Below are 20,000 nucleotides of genomic sequence, written 5' to 3'. Positions count from 1 at the left end.
ATGTGTGCTAGGCATTTCAAAGCTGAACCTGAACCTAAACACTGACCCTTTAAAAGTGCGCTACCACTGAAAGAATGGCAAGCCCTTTTCTGCTGTAACTCCAATAAGGTAGTGCATAATCATGTTGTGGACTGCCACAGTCTGGTGACCTTTAAATGAGGGACTCCAAAGAGGTATAGTGGCCACTGGTTGTCTGGGATCTGGTCATTGATTACCCTTGCATGGCTAGAGCCCCCTCCTCAGACACCCCTGCGAGCTTCGGCCCTCTGCGCTCCTCTCGGCCCTGCGTGATGCGAGTCAGGCTGGGCTGCCACTCCTCCGCTACACCCTGTCACAGCCGGTGTCGTGGAGCAACTCTCGCCTCACACTTATCCGCCTCCCAGCAGTCTTAACATAATGATTTCCAATGGCAGCCAAACAAATCACTCAATCATGATGCTCTATCCTCTCTGTTTGTCTCTCTCTTTCTCTTTCGTTCTCTCTCTCTCTCTCTCTCTCTCTCTCTCTCTCTTGCCCAGTGTGTCTCCTCGGGACTCTGCCACTTCGAACGCAATTAACGTATTTCCCCCCGCTGTCCATACACGCAGAATACTTTGTTTTTCCAATTAAGCCCGTCTCGAATTGGATTCAACCATGCTACACACAGAGTAAATTAGTAAACGCAATAATATTAGTGCGCGAAGAAAGACACAATCTCATTTTGGAGAAAAAAAAAACAGTTTCTGCCCTCTTTAATGTACAGCTGAATGTGCATTTGCAACCCACAGGCAATCGCTGTAACAGGCTCATAATTGGAATCCAAACACGTACAAATTGCCGGCACTCTGTTGCATACCAAGTGTAGAAATGTGAGCATGATGAAATTGTTTGAAACACGACAAAAAGGGAACTGTAACAAGACCCTGCTGACACAGCAGCCGGCGAACCAGTGTAAGGAAGGAAATGATCTGCCGCATCGCTTGATAAAAATCTAACAGCGCTACATCTTATGGGCTTAGACTCTGTGCAGAGCTTCCCTCCACTCTCACTCTCACCTACCCCCAATACACACTTAAAGCCCCCCCCCCTCCACCATCTCCCTACCCCCGTCTTCTTCTGCACATTCTGTTTCACCTAACAAGCCGCCACAGTGCAGGCAAACAGCCCTGCAGAGCAGACCGCCACAGAGAGCCCAAGCTGGGCAGCGCCGGGGATGGATGAAAAGCACTGGGGTGGGGAGGCAGCTTGGACAGACGCTGGCTCCTCCGGGGGTGGACCCGGCCCGGTTCTGGCCCCGATCTGGGCCCCTCTGGATCCGTTGAGCTGCTATGTGGGAGTAATTAAGGAGCACAAATTGAGGGTGCCGCTCTCGCTACCTGTGACAGCGGCCATTTGCTGGCTTATTTACTGCAGACAGGGACCTCCATCGCCGGCGCTACGGAAACAGTGTGTCTGCTCCGCCACCTCTGGCCCTGATCTGTGAAGTGTGGGTAATTCCCTCTAAGTGTAGAGGAGGTCTTGTGGAGAAATCCATGACTATGCCCCCCACTCCCCCCCCCCCCCCCCCCCCCCCCCCCACCACCATCTCTCTCTCTCTCTCTCTTTCTCTCCGCTTCCTTTCTCCTCGCCTCAGCACTTAATACAAAGAGCCTTACCTCCAGCTCTCCCCTCTCTCTCTCATCCCCTCCTCCTTTCACCTCCTGTCACCACACCCTCCTGTGCCATCTTCTCCCTCCATCTCTCTCTCTCTCTCTCTCTCTCTCTTTCCCTCCATCTCTCGCGCTCTCTCTTTCTCTCCATCTCTCAGAGGAGCCTGGCCTGGTGCGATGAAAAAGTGTGAACTTCCCCTTCGCCACGGCATGTGCTAACCCCCCACCCCCACCCCCAGAACGATCCCCCCCAAAAAAGTGTGAAGGTAGCAGGAAGCAGCGCCAGGGAGTTGGCTGGCAGAGAGCCTGCCTATCACACTCGCACTTCATTTTCACCCGGCAGAAAATGTCATCGGCGAGGGGCTAGATTACCTGCTTACCTCATTTAACGCTGTGGAGGATGGGGGGGAGAGAAATTGCAGGCTTTTCCGACGCTTTAAGCCCAAATGCACATCATCAGCAGGCCACGACACAATGTGCCTAATAGCTGAATCTGTGCCAGGCGCCTGCCTGCCTCGCGTTAAGGCCTGCCTAGATTGGACATGAGGCATAATCAAAGCAGTCTCTGAGCAGTCCTTACCGCTCTTAATCACTCCCACTTCCCACACCAAGTCCCCAAACTCCGATTTACTCAGACATAACAAATAAAGAAAAAGAAATGGGGAATGGGTACCCTCCCCACATCGCTCTCTCACTCATTGTTCCAACAACAATATTTTTTCCTGCCCCAGCCTAATTACCTTGTAATGAGTCTTGTAATATAAGCAGTACTCTAGCGTAACCTGTAAACCTTAATTAAGTCAGGCACCTTTAAGCGAGCACAACCTCCATCCCACGAGCTGAGCCTTTAAGTCTGAGTCACCGGGCCTGAAGTGTGACTAAGTGTGGTTCTCTCGACCTCCACTTGCCCACTGCTGGCTGCACTACAGACTGCCTTGATTGATTCCCCACTATCCACCTATAGACTACCTCTGGGAGCGAGGAAAACAGATCTATACGGGAACACGGCTTCCGGGAGAAATGGCCTGTGACGACCCAACAGGAAATTCCGCATTGAAATGATTCACCAAATGAGCTTGGAAGCGCATGATCACATGATGATGAGTGTGACAAATGTGCTTGGGAATAATGACTCGATCAAATTTACTTCCTATGGAATGATTATGCGTTGTGGCTTTAAGGGCCCTATAGGTGGGAGTCTTTCCAGAGGTCTATTCAGACCTCAGTCATGGACCACGCTGATTGAAAGAGGGCCTTGTTTGGATTTTCATCAGTTTGGGGACAATGGGAGAAAATATCTGTCCCCTGCCACTTCTTCACACGGATGGTTAAGGATTTATGTAAAAATCAATGCGAAGCTCACTTAGACAGCCATTAAGACACTGTAAGTAGGCCAGTTTCTTTTCTTCTTAAAGAGAAAAAAAAGAAGAATTACAAGACCAGTGAAACATGAACATATTTTTTTTCTTTTTTCTTTTCTGGCAGAGTCAGTCATTAATTGGGCAAACAATATTCCGGACTTGTCAAAGCACATTAGCCCCTATAAATATCCCAAATCCTCATCTGGCTAATCGGAATAGTCAGTTAAGCTTGTACAATCACTAACTTGTCTAATTGGAGAAATGTGAGTAAAACTCCATTTAAGAACACAGACTTCACAGCAGGGCCTTCAGCAGTGGGCTGTGTCTGGGAGAAAATGACGTGGAACGATAGCAAAATTACTTCCTCCTCCTTTTCCCATCCTTGTCTTTTTCCATGTGCTGCCCAAATCTATGTGCGATAACACATCTGCACTACTTACCAGCCAATCAGAATGGCAGGAGTGCAGCGAAGCCTTATCGTGTGCGGAGGAGCGTTTAGTGCCTGACTTCACGTTCAATAGGCTGGCATGGACGGAGGAGGAGGAGGAGGCAGAACAAAGGGTGGCAGAGGAGAAGTTCCCACTGTGGGTGACAGCTGCTCGCACCCTCCCTCCCTCCAGCTCCCCAGCGCGGGAGCAGTCTTTGGGGGGAGGGGGGGTTCGGGGGGTGCTGGCAGGCAATCAGTGATGTCATGCCAGCAGAGTAGCGATGGCAGCTTAACCTATTTTCGGAAATACCACAGATTTCTATTTATAACCGCGCTGAGCAGCGCACACTTCCTCGCATCCCTGATGGATCCCACACACACTCACTCCCATTTTTCTTCATCGTGTTTTCCTCCCTCTCTCCCTCTCTCTCTCTCACCTCCTCATGTTTCCCTTGTCACAAAGCATCATAATCATCGCCATTAATGGACTCCACGTGAATATTACAGCGCCAGCGAGTGCACGTTGCAAAACAGAAGCGCCAGAGGTGTAGCTAGCGTTGCCAACGTTGTTGAAGTAGACCTGCCTACCTCCCCTGCGAACCCCTATTTCATTCCTTTACGCTGCTCTGTGGAGGTGATTATGTTATACATCTACCAGACTTGCCTTCTTGCAAGCTCAACCCCCACCAACAAACCCCACTGCACGTGAAAATCCCTTTGTTTTTTCCTTCGAGCACCTCCAGATTAAGGCGACCATTTGTTTCAGCGGCTCTGACAGTCTCACGTCATCCCTGGCGCTCTGCTCATCCACTGTGCCTGCCTGCCTGCCTGCCCGCCCGTGTGTCTGTCTGTCATTTCTCTCCTGTCCACTCGGTTTTCGCTGAACGCTCGGGAGCCACCGAGTCCGCCGCTGACAAGCCCTCCTGAATCACACAATAGACACACACTCTCAAGCCCTCCTGAATCACACAATAGACACACACTCTCAAGCTTCACTCTGCATCTGTCATGGGAGCTCTTCCTTTTTGCATTTCTCAAATGAAAAACTTAACAAGGCTCCACTGATTCCATGATGGTTTTTTTTTTCAGCACAATGAGAATAGGGTTTGTGTCTTGCTCTAAACAGAACAACAAGACCAAGGATGAAAAAATAACGGGTTATCTTATTATTTTGTGCTGCTTTTATCATCGAGGCATTCTCGCATGACTTCCCCTCGACCGTTCCAAAATAGAGAGGGATTACTGCAAACATTACAATAAAATCTCCTCGCTAGTGTTATTTCATTGGCTCTCCTCAAAATGAATTTCTGCCCAGCCGACCTCAAACACAACATTAAGAGAGAGTATTTCTCAAAGCACCGTCGAAACCCCTCCCAAGCCTTTATCTTCCTCTTGTCTCTCTGCCGCTTTTGTTCTGCACAGTCTCCCATCAGGTGAAAGCATTATCTCTAAGCTCAACTCATAAAATAAAAAAGACTCGTATTCACACAAGCACAACATCAGGGGGAATAACTACGATCCCCCTAAACGAACACGACAATCAATATGAATCAGTCAAAGATTGTTCAACGACTTGTCTTTATGTTGTCTGCAATCCCATGTCAAAATTGCAGATTATGGAGTATTGAGTTGGATTCGGTTCTTTTGTTTGACAGTTTAGACTTAGGGAGAGTTTGAATCCTCTGAAGGCCAGGCATGCTGTATGGTGGGTGTATAGTGCAGGACCAAGAGCACATCTGACTGTGCTGTGTTTTAGCCATGCTAACATGTCCCTGACCATGGTCCTGAAACAGCAATTTGGCCACAGCTGCCTACTGACACTGCAATGACCTGCCCGAGCTACACAATGAAGTCCAGCCATCTTGCCACAAAGCACCTCTGCATGTACCCTAGGTGTTTTAGAGAACTGCCTTTTTTTCTATTACTGGTTAAAGGGATCAGTCCATTTTTTTCGAAAAAAATACTTCAGACAAAAGATAAAAAGTTATGATGATGATTTCCCCTAACAAATTAGGATTCAGATAAAATAATAATATGTGAAAATATTCCATCTACCAAAATACACAAAATTGAGTGGATATATTCAACCCTGAATTTCACAAATTTGATCATCCAAACTGTATTTCAGTATATCAAGAATATCAGTTCTTCAAAAGTATCTGTGGTGAGACAAAAACTGCAAGACAAAGACCAAAAGAGCTACAAAAGTATCTATTAAAGGCTTCATTTAAACATCACCCAGAATACAGAAACAGCAACACACGTATTTTGCATTCAGGAGAGGCCAGGCTGCAGAAGCCCATCAGTGTCATGGTGTTAATATGAGCATACTCTAGGCCATATTAGTAAAAGGTTACTAACTAACCCTCTGTCTTAAGAGATAGCAAGAACACTTCTTAATGGATTTCGGTGGCCTCGGAAAATCAGTCAAAAAAAAGAAAAACCTTGGCATTTAAAGTCTTAAAAGCTCGTTTAGCGTGTTTTTGAGTTCACCGTCGGAATTAAAACAAGTCCCCCCACAGCATAGATACCCAGAGGAGCCGAAATGAGCTCATCTTGAAGTCCAGGCCCATAGCTCCTGTCAGAAGCTGGTGAAGTGCTGCATCTTTTATGAGGAAACCCTGTTGCTTATTACAATATTTACAGACATTCTGCTGTTCTGGTGAATTGAGGTTTATTATTACATTCTAAGGGTCTGGTGGCCTAACAGTCCAGACAGGAGGCGATATCACTTCATCTGCATAAATCATAGGCTGTGTTTGTAACAGCAGGCCCATTGAAAAAAAGAATGGGAATTGCAGGTGAAGAAACTGGTGTCTGTGTAATGTACTGATTATTTTTTCGTTTGCTAAACAAGGGCGACCAAATGAGAGGAGACCAAAAACAAAGTGTGGTCATTTTTTTCGTCCATTTGGCTTATTTATCACTCTCGGAGATTTTCACTTTCGCTCGGAATGTGAATTTGTCACACACAGTGGTACTAAATGTTGAATGTCATCTGAAATGCATTCAGTGCCCTGTTCCTGCGGCTCCCGGACTGGCAGCCACGGCAGTGCTATCTGCACTGTATAAATGTGAACTTTGCATAATGTGTCAGATCTGAGGAAGAGAAGGTCACAGATTAGTTTGGTCTTCCCACTGTGCGCCGCCGCGCGAGCAGCTTTGAACCTCATCTGGCTCGTTTGATTTCCGTGGGTCTGTAGCCCATAGTAATGCTACTCCGTGGCGTGTTCTAGCCTCCCTCCCAATGCATGGGCACCCCAGTGCACAGCGTATGGTATAATAAAAAAATAAAACTGGCATTAATATTTCATTAGATTATTCCTGTGATTTAATGTGTCTTGCCTTTGCCAGTTCTTTGGCAATATCTCTAGTCCACTTATAAATGCATTAACACAATGATCCCCCGGACACTGGCTTCGTATTGATACGCCAGTGAAGAGACGGATTATGAGAGCAGTCGTGGTGGTGCTGCTCACCCAACGTGCTGAATCATAACCAAAACGATCGTGTGTATGTGTGTGTGTGTGTGTGTGTGTGTAATAGAGTGTGTGTTTAACTGTGAAATGTTGTGGATTCAAATGAAGTAGTAAATTGTTTATGAGTCTTAAGTTCTGACTACATAACTTGGCTGTTTTTCCTTTTACCAACAATCTTGCCTCGTGAACGAATGCAAATTCAAGAGCATGAAGCCCGAATAAGTCCAAGCTGGGCAAGAGAGAGGAAATCAAGAGGGAAAAAAACGAGTTTGTCTTCATGCCACGATCACATCCCTGCACATATTGAATTGGCAGAGAAAATCCTGAATCCTCTGTAGAAGAAGGTATGAAACAACAAACAAGGCTCTCAGAGAGGATCTTCCTTATAGCTCTTCTCTGTAAGAATATCTCCTACAAAGACTGCTTAACGCTATGTCATTCGTAAGTTATACCTTAAGCTGTACCCTACACACTTCGAGGTGTTTTCTAGAACGTATAGGAGATACTTTCATCAGGTTGGTCTATAGGAGATACTTTCATCAGGTTGGTCTGGGCCACTCTTAACTAAACCTTAACTCAGTTTTCAGACAAAAAAAAACAAAAAAACGTTTCAGAGCCAAAACATTTTGGCTGACTGCAATGTAAGACCAAGATATGTGTTGCATTAGAATTTGTGCTTCATTACATAAAAATAACAACAAAATTGGTATAAATTAATTAGCTGTTCATTTTTCATCCCTTTTGAATACAGTTCTATGAGTACAGCCGTCCTTATTTGGGAACTTTTAAAATGTTGACTTGCATAGTATTTCTTGTCGATGCTCTTTCTAATAATGATCACCTGCGCTCCAATCTGAGTCATGCCCATCATACTCATCTCACGCAGGCTCAAACCTACGAAAATGACAAGAATCGATGGCAGAACCATGGATTCAGCCTCTTAAGGTATGCGTAGGAATGGTTCTCTTTGGGGAACTCTTGAGATGGTTTGGGAAACATGCGAAGAAAAGTAAACAACTTTAGCAAGGTAAGGCTTTCAAGTCTTCGTAAAACGCTGAGAGACACCATTATCAGGAACCCCAGCCCACAAACAAACCCTTGAAAACATTGAAGAAATACAACCACACTTAAATATTAAATTCTGCAGAGCTTGTTGAGGAATAGATAAACTATTTAAGGGTTCTCCACTGTATACACAAACACAGTATATAGGATAATGTATCAACTTAGCAAACATTTAAGAAATACACAGTCTGTCAATCTAAATAAAACCTTTCAGGTAGACCCAAAGGGATAATAAGGACTAAATGTAATGAAACAGAAATGCAAATCAGAACCTGCTAAAATCCACAGAAAATAGTTCAACCTTTCGCCTTATTGTCACAGAAATTCTGTGACTGACTATTGGCATATTATATGTATGTGCTGTTTTTTTCTGATGACGTAGGAGGCTGTTATGCTTCCTTTCATTACCAAGAGATACACCGTAACTGATTTCATGGGTTTGTATGCTCTATTCAGATATGCTCTCTTCCAAAATGCAGCTTTACTTTAACCTTGTATGTGTTTGCACAAACAGTCAAATCTATCCTATGACGCAGATGACAAAAACTTAAGATTCCTTCTATACTTTGATCACACCTATTAACTTCACCATGGATGTGACTCATTTTAACTGTGGAGCTTCCCACTGGGCCTCACACAAGACGGTAGACGTTGTGATGTTTTTCATTAAACTGAGTGAATATGTTACCAAATCAAACTATAGCAAGCAATACATATCACAAGCCAGCACTGACTGATTTACTATTAAGCACCATTCTAATTCCAGACCAACTAAAGAAGGTCCCCAGCCTAACAGTGAGAACTGATCACGTACCAAATCACTAGTACAGGATCTGGTCACAATTACACCATGTGCTAATTTTGACTTCAATTACATACAGATGTCCTGGCTTACTGTGCCAATGCAAGGGCCTACTCAACTCTCCTGGATATCCAGTTGACTATTACAGCAAATATCAAAATAAAATCTTGAAGGAGAAACTATCTAACCTGTTAAAACAGCTCAAAAGACCTTATCTCATTGTTCCTAAAAGACAAAACTGAAGAAAGTGGTATTTACATCTTTCCCAAATAAATAATGTGTGTGTATGTGTGTGTGTGTGTCACCGAGAGAGAGAGTGAGAGAGAGACAGAAAGTAAGAAAGAATATGTGTGTGCATGTGTGAATAACCGAGATAATTGAGGGCTCTCGTTAGAGCCATGTTGCCACACAGACAAAAACTAGCAATTTTACAGTTTAAGCTAGACCCCTCTTCAATATAAGGGCCAACAGTCGACGAATGAGCATTTTCACGATATATTTAAAAAACGGTAATTACCTTTGGTTTATGGCTTTATGTCCATTGTAATTTAACTTAATGGACGTGATAGCTAAGGATAGTTCGGAAAATTAACAAGTGAGGTATTTTGTGTTTTGAGCCTGTTTAGAGCCAAGTTGGAAATCGAGGCCTGCATATCATCGCGGAGTGAGATAGAACCCACATCAGTTACCAAAAATCTAATTGACGAACTTTTTAAGGTCATAGGTGTATTTTCTTTTTCTTATTAGCCTACAACAGTAAGGGATAACCTGGATATACCCTCAACTGAAGACCGTAACAGATTCCACCATGCCATTATAAGTAGGTTTAGTAAGCATATTTTTAGTAAGCATATTTAAACTATCTCATATGTTTTGCGTATAACGTGTGTTTTCATATTTACGTATTCACATCAAATGAATGGCATCGTTATTTCACACGCCTGTAATATATTTAAATCGTGCCCTGTTTTAGAGACAATCTGTACAAGCAGCGTGAGTAAGTAGCGTTCGGCTCACGGATTTCAGCCTCACATGCTGTGATGTTTCTGTGTAGAGAAAGCAACGGGATAAATAAATGATGCATCCCCTACGAAAAAGATGGGATGTTCGAGGGGGAGAATGTTTAAAAATGCATCCGCTAACCGCCTTTTCAGAAATTTTGGAACAGCGAAATAAAAATAGGCTAACCACAAATCGCATATTGTTATTTTGCACGACTGTACGTCGTTGCACTTCAGTGCCATCAAATGTCGGAGAACACTCCCGTGAACATGTTACAATCTACACAAATACACAACATTTGTAGATGAAAAATATGTCCAGTAGGCTACGGAAAACCAATAATACACAACAAACTACGCTACCTGCTAATGTTTTAATTTCCTAAAATGTCAACGCACGACTAATCGGACTACAAATTTCAGCTTCGCCAAAGAAAAGTGAAATTTAAGCAACACTGGTTATTTGGCATGCCCGTCTTGCCAAAATGGCATGTAGACTACGCTGTCTTTTTAACCCTTCTATCACCATAGTTGGAAAATTGTTTACACCAACCAGTCCGACATCTTAACATACAATTCAGCTTTTGAATGTACAAAACAAATGTGGCTGACACATAATAAGATTGCACTCGTTGCCATAAAGCTAATTAAATGAGGCCAGACTATTTAGCCATGAGGGGGGGTCCACTCGTTACCTTTGTGCATGCCGGTGTAACGGTCCTTCAGAACTGTCAGTTCGTGGATTTTCCCAAACTGTTCGAACAGAGGTTTCAGGTCTTTTTCCTCTAGGTTCCGTGGTATTTGCCCGATAAACAGCTTTATGGCATCTTGGTCTTTCATGGTGCCGTTCTCCGGATGAATGGAGATGGATTCTGACCCGTTCATGGGTTTAGAAAATGGGGTGTGAGGGTACTGGTGCTGGTGCGGAATGAGTAGTAGTGGAGGTTGGGTCGGTGGTGCCCCCGGTCCGGTCAGAAACAGGCTGGTGTGAGCGGGATGGGGCTGGTGGGGATGCTGCTGCTGCTGCTGCTGCCTTCTGGTTTCAGTCGGAGTGAATCTGGCCATTCTGAGCTTCTGGGAGCAGACTGGATAATAATAATAACACACACACACACACACTGTGAGAGAGCAAGCACTCAGCTGGAAAGCCAGGCTCACTTTCTAGCCGACACTCACCATACAAGCACACACACACACATACACACATACACACACACACACACACACAGAGACACACACACACTACACACACACACTCACACAATAAAAGAAAGGGGGGGTTCCGAATAAGGAATAGAAATGCTCCGTTTGCTGCTCTGGTGCGACACCAACTGGCGTTATAGTGGTGAGAAAAAAATGTTTTGTAACGGGAAATTTTTTATTTTTATAAGCCTTAAGAACGTGTTCCATGCATTTTTGTTTGTTGCTGTTGTTTTTTATCTGAGTCATATTACAATGTGTGTGCACCTGAAAGACAGTAAACGAAATTATATTATTATCATTACATTGGTAGTAGGAGGATGAGGAGGGGGAGGAGTGTAAGAGGTGAAGCAGGAATATTGTGTGTCAAAAGAAGCTTAAAGGGAAATTTTGGCAGAGTAAAGTCCTCGTCTAGAATATCCTGGTAACAGACTGGTGTCATTTCACAACTTTCACAACATTTTGGAAAGCCAATAAATGTCAAGGAAGAGCAGAGCGCCGTATTCCTAAATTAATAGTATGATGACAAACAGAGATTTTTCTTCGATCGAATTTGCCAGAATTACATGAGATGCAGTTACATTTAAGGCTAAATATGGATTTAAATCGCTTTAATTATTGTTGCCAAACATTAGAACATAGTCAGTATGAACCTAACACATTTTTAATGATGAGCCTTTGAAGAGAGTAAAGCAGAGTTCTCTTTAAAGCAAGACCTTTACACCTTTCCTGATGCACTAATAGTAATAGGAGTGGACCAGGCCCAGAAAGGCAAGGGTGAGACACGAAACACAAAGTTCCTGATGATTTCTCCCTAGCTGGCTGCCAGTTCAGTGGTACTGAGAGCAGACACATTTGTCGCTGTTTCCAGACCGAATTCCCAGTCCAGCTTTAAACCACCCTGGCCATCATATCGACCCCATTATATCAAATAGTTGAATCCGCCACACCCCTTTAACATTAGACACAGTGAATGAGTGGACTCCTAGGATCCTGTGGATCAGGCCTTAGAGCGATGACTGCTTCACCACCGTGTATTAAGCATTGTAGTTCATTTGAAATGGATTGTGTGTTGTTTTGTAGGCTTGTTGTTTAAGTCTAGTCATACTGTAGCATTGTAGGGTGAAATGTTGACCTGCGTGCCACTTTTACTTATCTCCAAATAACAGATGATCGTCATGGTTATGGTGAGTCGTTGCCCATGGTGCTTTTGGTTATGTGGAAAAAAGTAAAATGTTCATAATATGTCCCCTTTAAACATCTTAGCACAGCGGCTACATTGCATTATCTTAAGCCTATCAGTAAATGTAATTACATGACATTCTAATGTTCTATCAGTTTATCTTGCATGTAACTGCTTAAATGCCAGCATCTGTCTGCTGCACAAGATGACTGTGGGTGAAGATAGAGACTTGGGATCACAATGTGCATATCTGGGATGACCCCAATTTATTGGTTCCACAGTGATGCATTCACAGTCAGACCTACAGCAGAGTTTAACAAATAGGCATGATATTTTAATGATGACCATATTAAGTCCACCTCCCCAAGTTCTTACTTTGGGAACAAACAGAAACAATTCAAAATAACAAAACATTAATTTAGGTCTTCATGGCATCCAAGAATTTCCAGGACTGATTGTGATGATATACCCTGGAAGCCATAGAGTCCCCAGTGGCGTATGTATTCCCAAAGCAATATATTCTGATTTACTTCCAGATAAGCACTATTTGTTTTATGTCGGGGACATTTCGCAGACGTTTATTGAATTCTGAAGGTATTTATTTGGATACCACAACGAGACCTGGCTACGCAATGACAGGTGTGTCGATATTATCTAATAGATTTGGCTGCAGTTTCGACACCTTGGCCCTCCTGATGCACGGCAGAGAAACAAGAGGACAAATAGCTCTCTTCCCATTAGACACAGCAGTAGTACTGTCACAGGCCTGGAGTGATGCTGCCTCGGCTATTTTTAGAGCCAAGCCTGATGGGGTGAGGACAAAGCGAGAACTTCCAGTTCATGCTTTCTATTGACCATTGCCATTAGTATTTCGCCAGGCTAAAGGGGGAGACAGGAAAATCAATATGACCAGTACTGTTAGTGTGAATGGATCAGGAAAAAAAAACGGGAGAAGGAAAGAAAGTTACATACAGTTTAGCGAGCTAGCATTAATGCCATAGGTTGTTAGCTGTGCAGCCAGCGCAGGGTGGCAGCTGAGCTTAATCTTTATGGTCTGTGGTGACTGGGGCCCAAGGGGCTCTGGAAAGAGCTGAGGGAGCCACTTAATGTCCTGCAATCGCTTCAAGACACACTCCAGTCAGCGCTAGTTACAGAAAACATACAGTATAACGGTCTCAAAAGTCTGACACATACAAAGTCACTCACATGCACACATTCTACACACATTAACACACACGCTCAACACGTGTGTGTGACATTTAAACATGCTTATGTCTAGGCCATGGCAGCTCATATATAGTGAAAACTAAAGAGAGCATGGGCCTACTTCGCCCAGTATAAATGCAACTTGTAGTTTTTCACAGTATTTTATTTGTCAGTATAGTTTCCCCCAGAAAAATCCTTTACATGTGTATAATTCTCAAATTCAGCAAAATGCTCCTCACGATCCTCTAGCTGTCCGTTCAGTGTGTGCGCTCCAAAAAACAACATTATTCGCCCCAATCCTGGCTGTTTAAATGGAATGCAAACATTGTGGGTCTGATCGAACCATAAACAGTTGCAAAAAGTCAGCATGGAGGATGCTTCCTAAATATATAATGAATGTTTTTCATACCAATCTAGATCTACTCATCTTCTTTTACTTAATAAAAAATAATTTATATGTATCACAACCTTTTCTTTGAAGCCTTTTCATCCTCTCAGTCTACAAACAAAATGTGCAAAGGTGTCAATTAGTGAATTTAACTTCAAGATAAAACTAGCAAGCTTTGTACTCAATCTCTAGATTACCTTTGGGGGCTGGGGTCGGGGGGGGGGCATGTGCTCTTTAGGGACTCCCTTTCAATGCCCCTTTTTAACAAAAATCTGGTTGTTAAAGGTTGGAGGGCTAGTAGAGACAATGCCCCCATCCAAAAGCTGCCCCCTCTCCAAGGTCCCTTTTTAATGAGGTGTCATGTTACTTATATTCTCCATGGCAACCATGAATGATTTAGCCCGGCTCTGCCAAAACCTGCATTCACTGTTCTTCTCATTGTGGTCTGGAACTACTGCATTGGTTTTCCAATTGGGCATAGCTAATGAGCATCTAACCAGATTATATTGACAGCGATTGAATCAGCTCACGTCACAAACACTGAGATCATATCAATGTAAACTAAAAACAGAGACAATTAGTAAATCAAATTTACCACACTCACTAGGAAGAGGAAGTATATTGTTTACCTGTACAAAAGCCCACTGCTTAGTGGTCTGTGATTTCATGCACATCATCCCTCCACTCAAACACACACTCACAACACAATCTTACAAGCAAACCACCCCTTGCCACCGTTTGAAATAAAAGCTAAAGAAGGGAGGGAGGGGACAAGAGTGACTGAACGGGGAAGAATTCTAAAGTGGGATGAATTATATATTTTGGCTGTAAAGTATGCTGTTTCTGTCTGAGCCAGTATGGTTCAGTAGGCCCACTAGTGAGGAAACAAGGGCAGTAAGACACATATAGCAGAGAAACGCTATCAAAGCCTGTACCAGTGAAAAAGGGCAACATTAAAGGCTTTCTTATCCACAAAAACAACTCAAGGAGAAGTTCTCCATCCCTAAACCCCCGGGGTGTGGTAAAGATGTTAGTCAAGTTTTGAGCCTACAGCAGACATGATGGTGGGAAAGGTGTCTGCCTCCTGAAGAGAAACAGGCAGATTAGGCCACAGAGGGAAGGGGCTCAGTTACTCAAACCCTCTCACCATCTGCTCTCTGCTCATGGAGTGAATGGAGCAGGCTAACGCTACGAGCTGATGACAGACAGGCTCTGTTTGCAGGCCTTTCAGATTGCGATTAAGACAGATTTAGTGATTTGGTTCCTGCCAGTGAGATGTCCATCATGTGGGATGGACTGGCTGTCAGGAATGCCAAGAGATTTCCCCCGGGGACCATTAGAGCTGTCAACTGAATTGTTCATATCTCAGATGATTATGATTCAAATTCAATTTAAATAAATAAATTAAATTATCTGTCTGTGGCACAAAAGCAAATAAAAATCCATCAGTACGCTACAGAGGTAGTGTCTTTACCCCTTTGAAAGTGGACAAGGGCAATTTAATTCTCATGCTCCCAACTGTAAAACACACCTTTCTCTGCACTGTAACTGAAACCTAACACAAAGAAAGTGCGAAACACATTAATCACATCAATCTAATAAATATCAGGAACCGATTCTGATCACAGTATACATAACTCAGTTTTTCTTACATCCAATGTAATCTGTGGTCTATATGTAAAAAAGAAAAATATCATTGTACTCAAGGAACTGCACTACATTTATGTGAGCTCTCCCAATTCCAATTGGCTGGAATACTGAAGGAAAATATCGTTCTAAATGAGATTATCCCTGATAGCAACAAAGAAGCAGAAATGTCCTGGTAACACAAGAAAATTAATAGAGATCTTTGATCCGAGTGAATCCATGTTGTCACATCAGCATCACAGACTAATCAGTGCTTGAAAGCCAGGGGACATTTGATCATCTGCACCGGTCTTTGAACTCTGAGAAACAGTCAGCTGCTGTGTCTGTTCCTTCATTGTGTTCTGCTGTTGTTTGCTCGGAAAAAGCTCTCAGCGTTGCTGCATGCTCCTCTCTCTGCCATTACTGGGCACACTCAAGCCTGTTTGTTATTCTGCACGAGGTGTGTTAGCTTCTGTCTGCCTCTTGCTCTTCAAAGAGCTCTTTCTGTCCACAGTGCTGTCTCTGCCCAGATGCTTTTTCTGAATGTATTTGAGAGGAGCTGAACTATACAGTGGTCTCAGGACAGGGTTTCGTTCTCTGACACTGCTCAGATTGATGCATTTTATGACCACTATTTAAAGGACTAACCTTTTGTCTTGGCCAAATGAATATGCACACGGACACAAACACACACACAAACACACATTTTAACAGGTCTTTATTTTAGTGCCACGTCTAGCTTGCACTACTGCAAGAACACCAGTAGATGGCACTTTACTTTCATTAATCTTTCATTTCTAAGATTCACGGTTTTTAATATCTTCTGTTTCCAAAAGCAATAGTTATGTGTCAGACAATAACCATTTTAACGATATACTGGTCACATTAGTATTCTGATGTTTAGACAAAGACACTTCATATTTCCTATAAAGTACTCTTTATATGCACGTGGATTCAGCACTTTTTCCATTCAACATATTTCTCTTTCAGATTATTTAAATTCATTCTGACTAATGTGCAATACCTTTCTCAGTATATTGTTATGTTGAGCTGGAACAAGGCACAGGTTTCTTTTGATGTCTAGCCTTTTATTATTATATTATTATTATTATTATTGTGATGCACTCACCATACAGGCAGGACACACTGATAATGAATAGGGAAAACGCAAGGGAGGTCTAGTTTCTACATGACATAGACGGTGAGGGTGCAGAAATACACTAACTAACAAGGGGACTAACACACAGGGATTTTAACACGAATTACGGCCTAAAAGTGATGTAATGCATGCTTACATTAACACTTAAAGGGAGACGTAGCAACATTCCAAAACACTTAGAGGCATAATAAGACAATGAAATAGAACACACACACATCACACACACACATACAGACACACATACAGACACTCATACCTACATCACACACACACATACAGAAGCTGCGCTACACAGCCCCGACCTAGCGGTTCAGTTGTCTCCAACAACCCAAGCATTCAAAACCAAGTGCTGATGAAGCTGCGGCTGCCATTGAGAGCTCCCCTGAGGCCTTCAGTGGCTTGTGGCGAAGGGATGGGGGTAGAGGTGAGAGAAGTCTCAGCACCTGTGCCCCCATCCGGACAAGCCATGGGAACCCCTCTCCTGTGCTCAGGACTGAAAACCCATACCTGTGTGCCCGGATCAGAGTCCACTCCTCTGCAGTGGATGTCCGCACCCACACGCATCCATGGGGACATGCTGAGTCGCATTGGATGGTGGTGGAGCGATGAACGAGAGGTAGCCGGTGAAGTGGCTTGGCGATTCCGAAATGGCCCGTGGACCAGCCGGAGGGCTCTGGAGTGCCGCCAGTGAGTCACCACCACCACCCCAGGGGTCCGCTAGCGCCGATGCAGGAGCCCATGCTGGCCGGCGAGGCAGGTCCACTGCGAGTGGAGATCCTTGGTCTCAGTATCCAGTGCTGAGACGGCGGCAGCCCAGGGTGGTCGTTGGAGCGCCTGGACCCGGGAGACCCGGGACTCTGGTCTCATCTGCCCAACTCGGGGGTCGTTCGGGACAGAGCATCTGCATTGGCATGGTTGACGGCCATCCCGGTGACAATTCTTGCGGGGGCTGCTTCTCAGGGGCAGGCTGCGTCGATACGAATGGCTCTGGAACCAGCGGTCGCGGTACGGAAGACCATTGGGCTGTCGTTTGCACTACAGCAGTTTCCCATTCTGCTTGCGATGACTCAGGTGAGGCGAAGGCTTCTCCGGAGCAGGCAGCGGGGGCATGGAGAGCCTCATGGCCGACGGGGCCCCTCTGCCTGCAGTGTGGAGTGGCACCGTGGTACATACTGTGGCATCACGAGGGGCCAGCTGGTGGATAGGTGTGGCATTTCAAGTTAAACTGCACTGCCCCACCCTTAAACCTGTTACATATGGTGGAGAATGCGGGTATAGGGACAACACAGGCTTAAGTGTGGACGATGGGGAGAGAAGACAGTGAAGGTTTGACAACTTTTTTCAGGAAAAAAAGACACTCAACCAAAATGGAGCAACTGGTGCTGATGCTGTGTGAGAGCCAGAAGGCCCAGCAGGAGACCAGGGCAGCCTTGTTGCAGATGCAGATGCAACGAACGACCAGTCGGTTTGGCTCATTCAGTGTTTCACGCCAGGGGACCGCTGTAAAACCCCTTTGATGGTTGGCCAGCTTGCCCGCTCTGTCAACTGGAGGTCTCTAAGGACAGAGCGACCTGGACTCCCGTCTCCTCTGCCAACCAGGCGTTGAACTGGGCCGCTAGCTGGACTGGGATGAGGTAGATCTAAAGCAGGCCTTATCCACTGTAGCAGGGCAGCTTCATCACTCTTCGCCAAGGTGTTTCCATTGTCACCACATCCGAGCCCAGCTAAGTGGCGGAGGGCAGGACATGGTTCTGGTTGAGCGGCAGCACTGTCTTGCTGCTTCTTCACAGCCTCAGGCGGGGAGTGCTGGCTCCAGAGACATTTAGGCCTCGATTTTCTCCATTGTGGTCAGCCCCAGATCCCACTTCTGACACCAATGACAACATTGACAGGAACCAGGCACAGGCTCCTTTGGCATGGAGCCTTTTATTATGATACAAATACAACAAACAGGCAGAACACACTGATACTAAATAGGGAAAACACAAAGGGGGTTTAGTCTTCTACATAACACAGACGGTGAGGGTGCAGAAACACGCCGACTATCAAGGGGACTAACATTAACACAAAAAGGGAGACACAACAACATTCCAAAACCGAACACTTATTAACAATTATTACATAATAAGACAATTAAATAGAACATGTGGAATTCTGGGAGCTACCTTCATCACACACACACATACAGAAGCTGCGCTACCACCTGCACTCAATACAGTACAATATTTTATATTTACATTTAAATAGTCAAACATCTCACCCATGATGCAACAAATGAAGTGTTCCTAAACCACTGATTTGTGAGAGCAATTCATCATGGCAAAGAGCCAATGGTATGACACTCTTTACCTCCAGCCCTGTTTTTTTTCCTTTTTTTTGATGGATGGTGCCTAATTATTTAGTCTGTGTTTGTCTGATGGATGAGGAATTCATTGGCGGCGTGATGGCTCGGAGATTGACTTCGGTTTTAGCGAGTCAAGGAGCTGTCCTGGCCTTCCAGACAGTCTCGGAATTAATATTTCATATCAGTTTCTGCCTGTCAGGATCCACTGACCTTGAGCTGCCCATGAGGTGGGAGAGACAGCCTCTCTCTCTCTCTCTCTCTTCAGACACATGTTGCTGTGCTGCCCAATCCAACACACGTAGCATTAAAATACTCATAAGGATCTTAACTTGTCTCTGAATGTTGTTTTCAGAATACATTAAGTGTTCAGTGTAAAAAAAACATTTGGCTCATGAGACACAAACTGCACAGGTGCTGTTCGGTAAGTTCTCTTGATGTTAGAACTACAGATGCTCTTTAAGTAAATAGGCACTGTGAATGTGCCATCGAAAAGGAGTACATAGAAAGTTGAAGAGCCAAACAGTGCACTGAAGGATCGGTTGGATCCATATTTGATTATTTCCAGGCCCCTGATTCACTGGTTGAAAACTTAGAGTAGAGTTCCAGTGTTAAAGTTTTAGTAAACCGTCTCTAATCATAATGTTCTTTAGTCCAGGGCTATGTTTCATTTCTCCAAAAGGGAATAGGTCATGGGGTTCACTATCATAAGACTCCCAGTAAAATCTTAAAAGATTCATCTTCATTAAGACTTCAATAAGTCTTAATGAAGATGGATCTTTACAGATTTAACTGGGAGTAACTGCCAGAAATAGTCAATGAAGCATTTTGTTGGCGAAGATGCTTTGTCTGTCCAAGCAGCAGTCAACTTTATTTAGAAAGGCAATCTCTCTTTTGTGCACTCATCATACAGGTGTCGCTACCTGGTCTCCTACAAACCAGACAGAAAACAGTCTACAGCACAATTCAAAGGGACTTTGATGTAAGGATGTTTCCATTGACATTAATGCACCTAAATCAGTGTGGCAACAGGCTTGAGTGCATGAACAGTTCTAAGTCATGCAATATTATTTTACCAAAGTTGCTGTCGTATACCATTTGTGTCTTGAGCTACAAAGTTGAACCTGACGGTTT

General features: G+C 44.2%; 1 protein-coding gene across 10 annotated transcripts in view; it reads right to left on the bottom strand.

The window, feature by feature from the left end:
• Positions 1–10,948, bottom strand: part of celf5a (cugbp, Elav-like family member 5a) — a 175,238-nt gene extending 164,290 nt beyond the window's left edge. For 5 of the 10 annotated variants that reach the window (XM_031574428.2, XM_031574430.2, XM_031574431.2 and 2 more), the window contains exon 1: positions 10,459–10,947. In XM_031574428.2, coding sequence (XP_031430288.1) covers positions 10,459–10,828 — 370 coding nt within the window. In that variant the 5' untranslated portion in view covers positions 10,829–10,947. Of the gene's footprint in view, positions 1–10,458 lie in introns of all 10 variants that reach the window. The other 5 variants (XM_031574424.2, XM_031574426.2, XM_031574427.2 and 2 more) reach the window with 2 other exon arrangements.
• Between the last annotated feature and the right edge of the window lie 9,052 nt (positions 10,949–20,000).

Source organism: Clupea harengus, chromosome 10 (genome assembly GCF_900700415.2).
Source record: "Clupea harengus chromosome 10, Ch_v2.0.2, whole genome shotgun sequence".
In the NCBI taxonomy this organism is placed as follows: domain Eukaryota; kingdom Metazoa; phylum Chordata; class Actinopteri; order Clupeiformes; family Clupeidae; genus Clupea; species Clupea harengus.
Note: the sequence above shows the minus strand (reverse complement) of the source record. Positions and strands in the feature narration are given on the sequence as shown.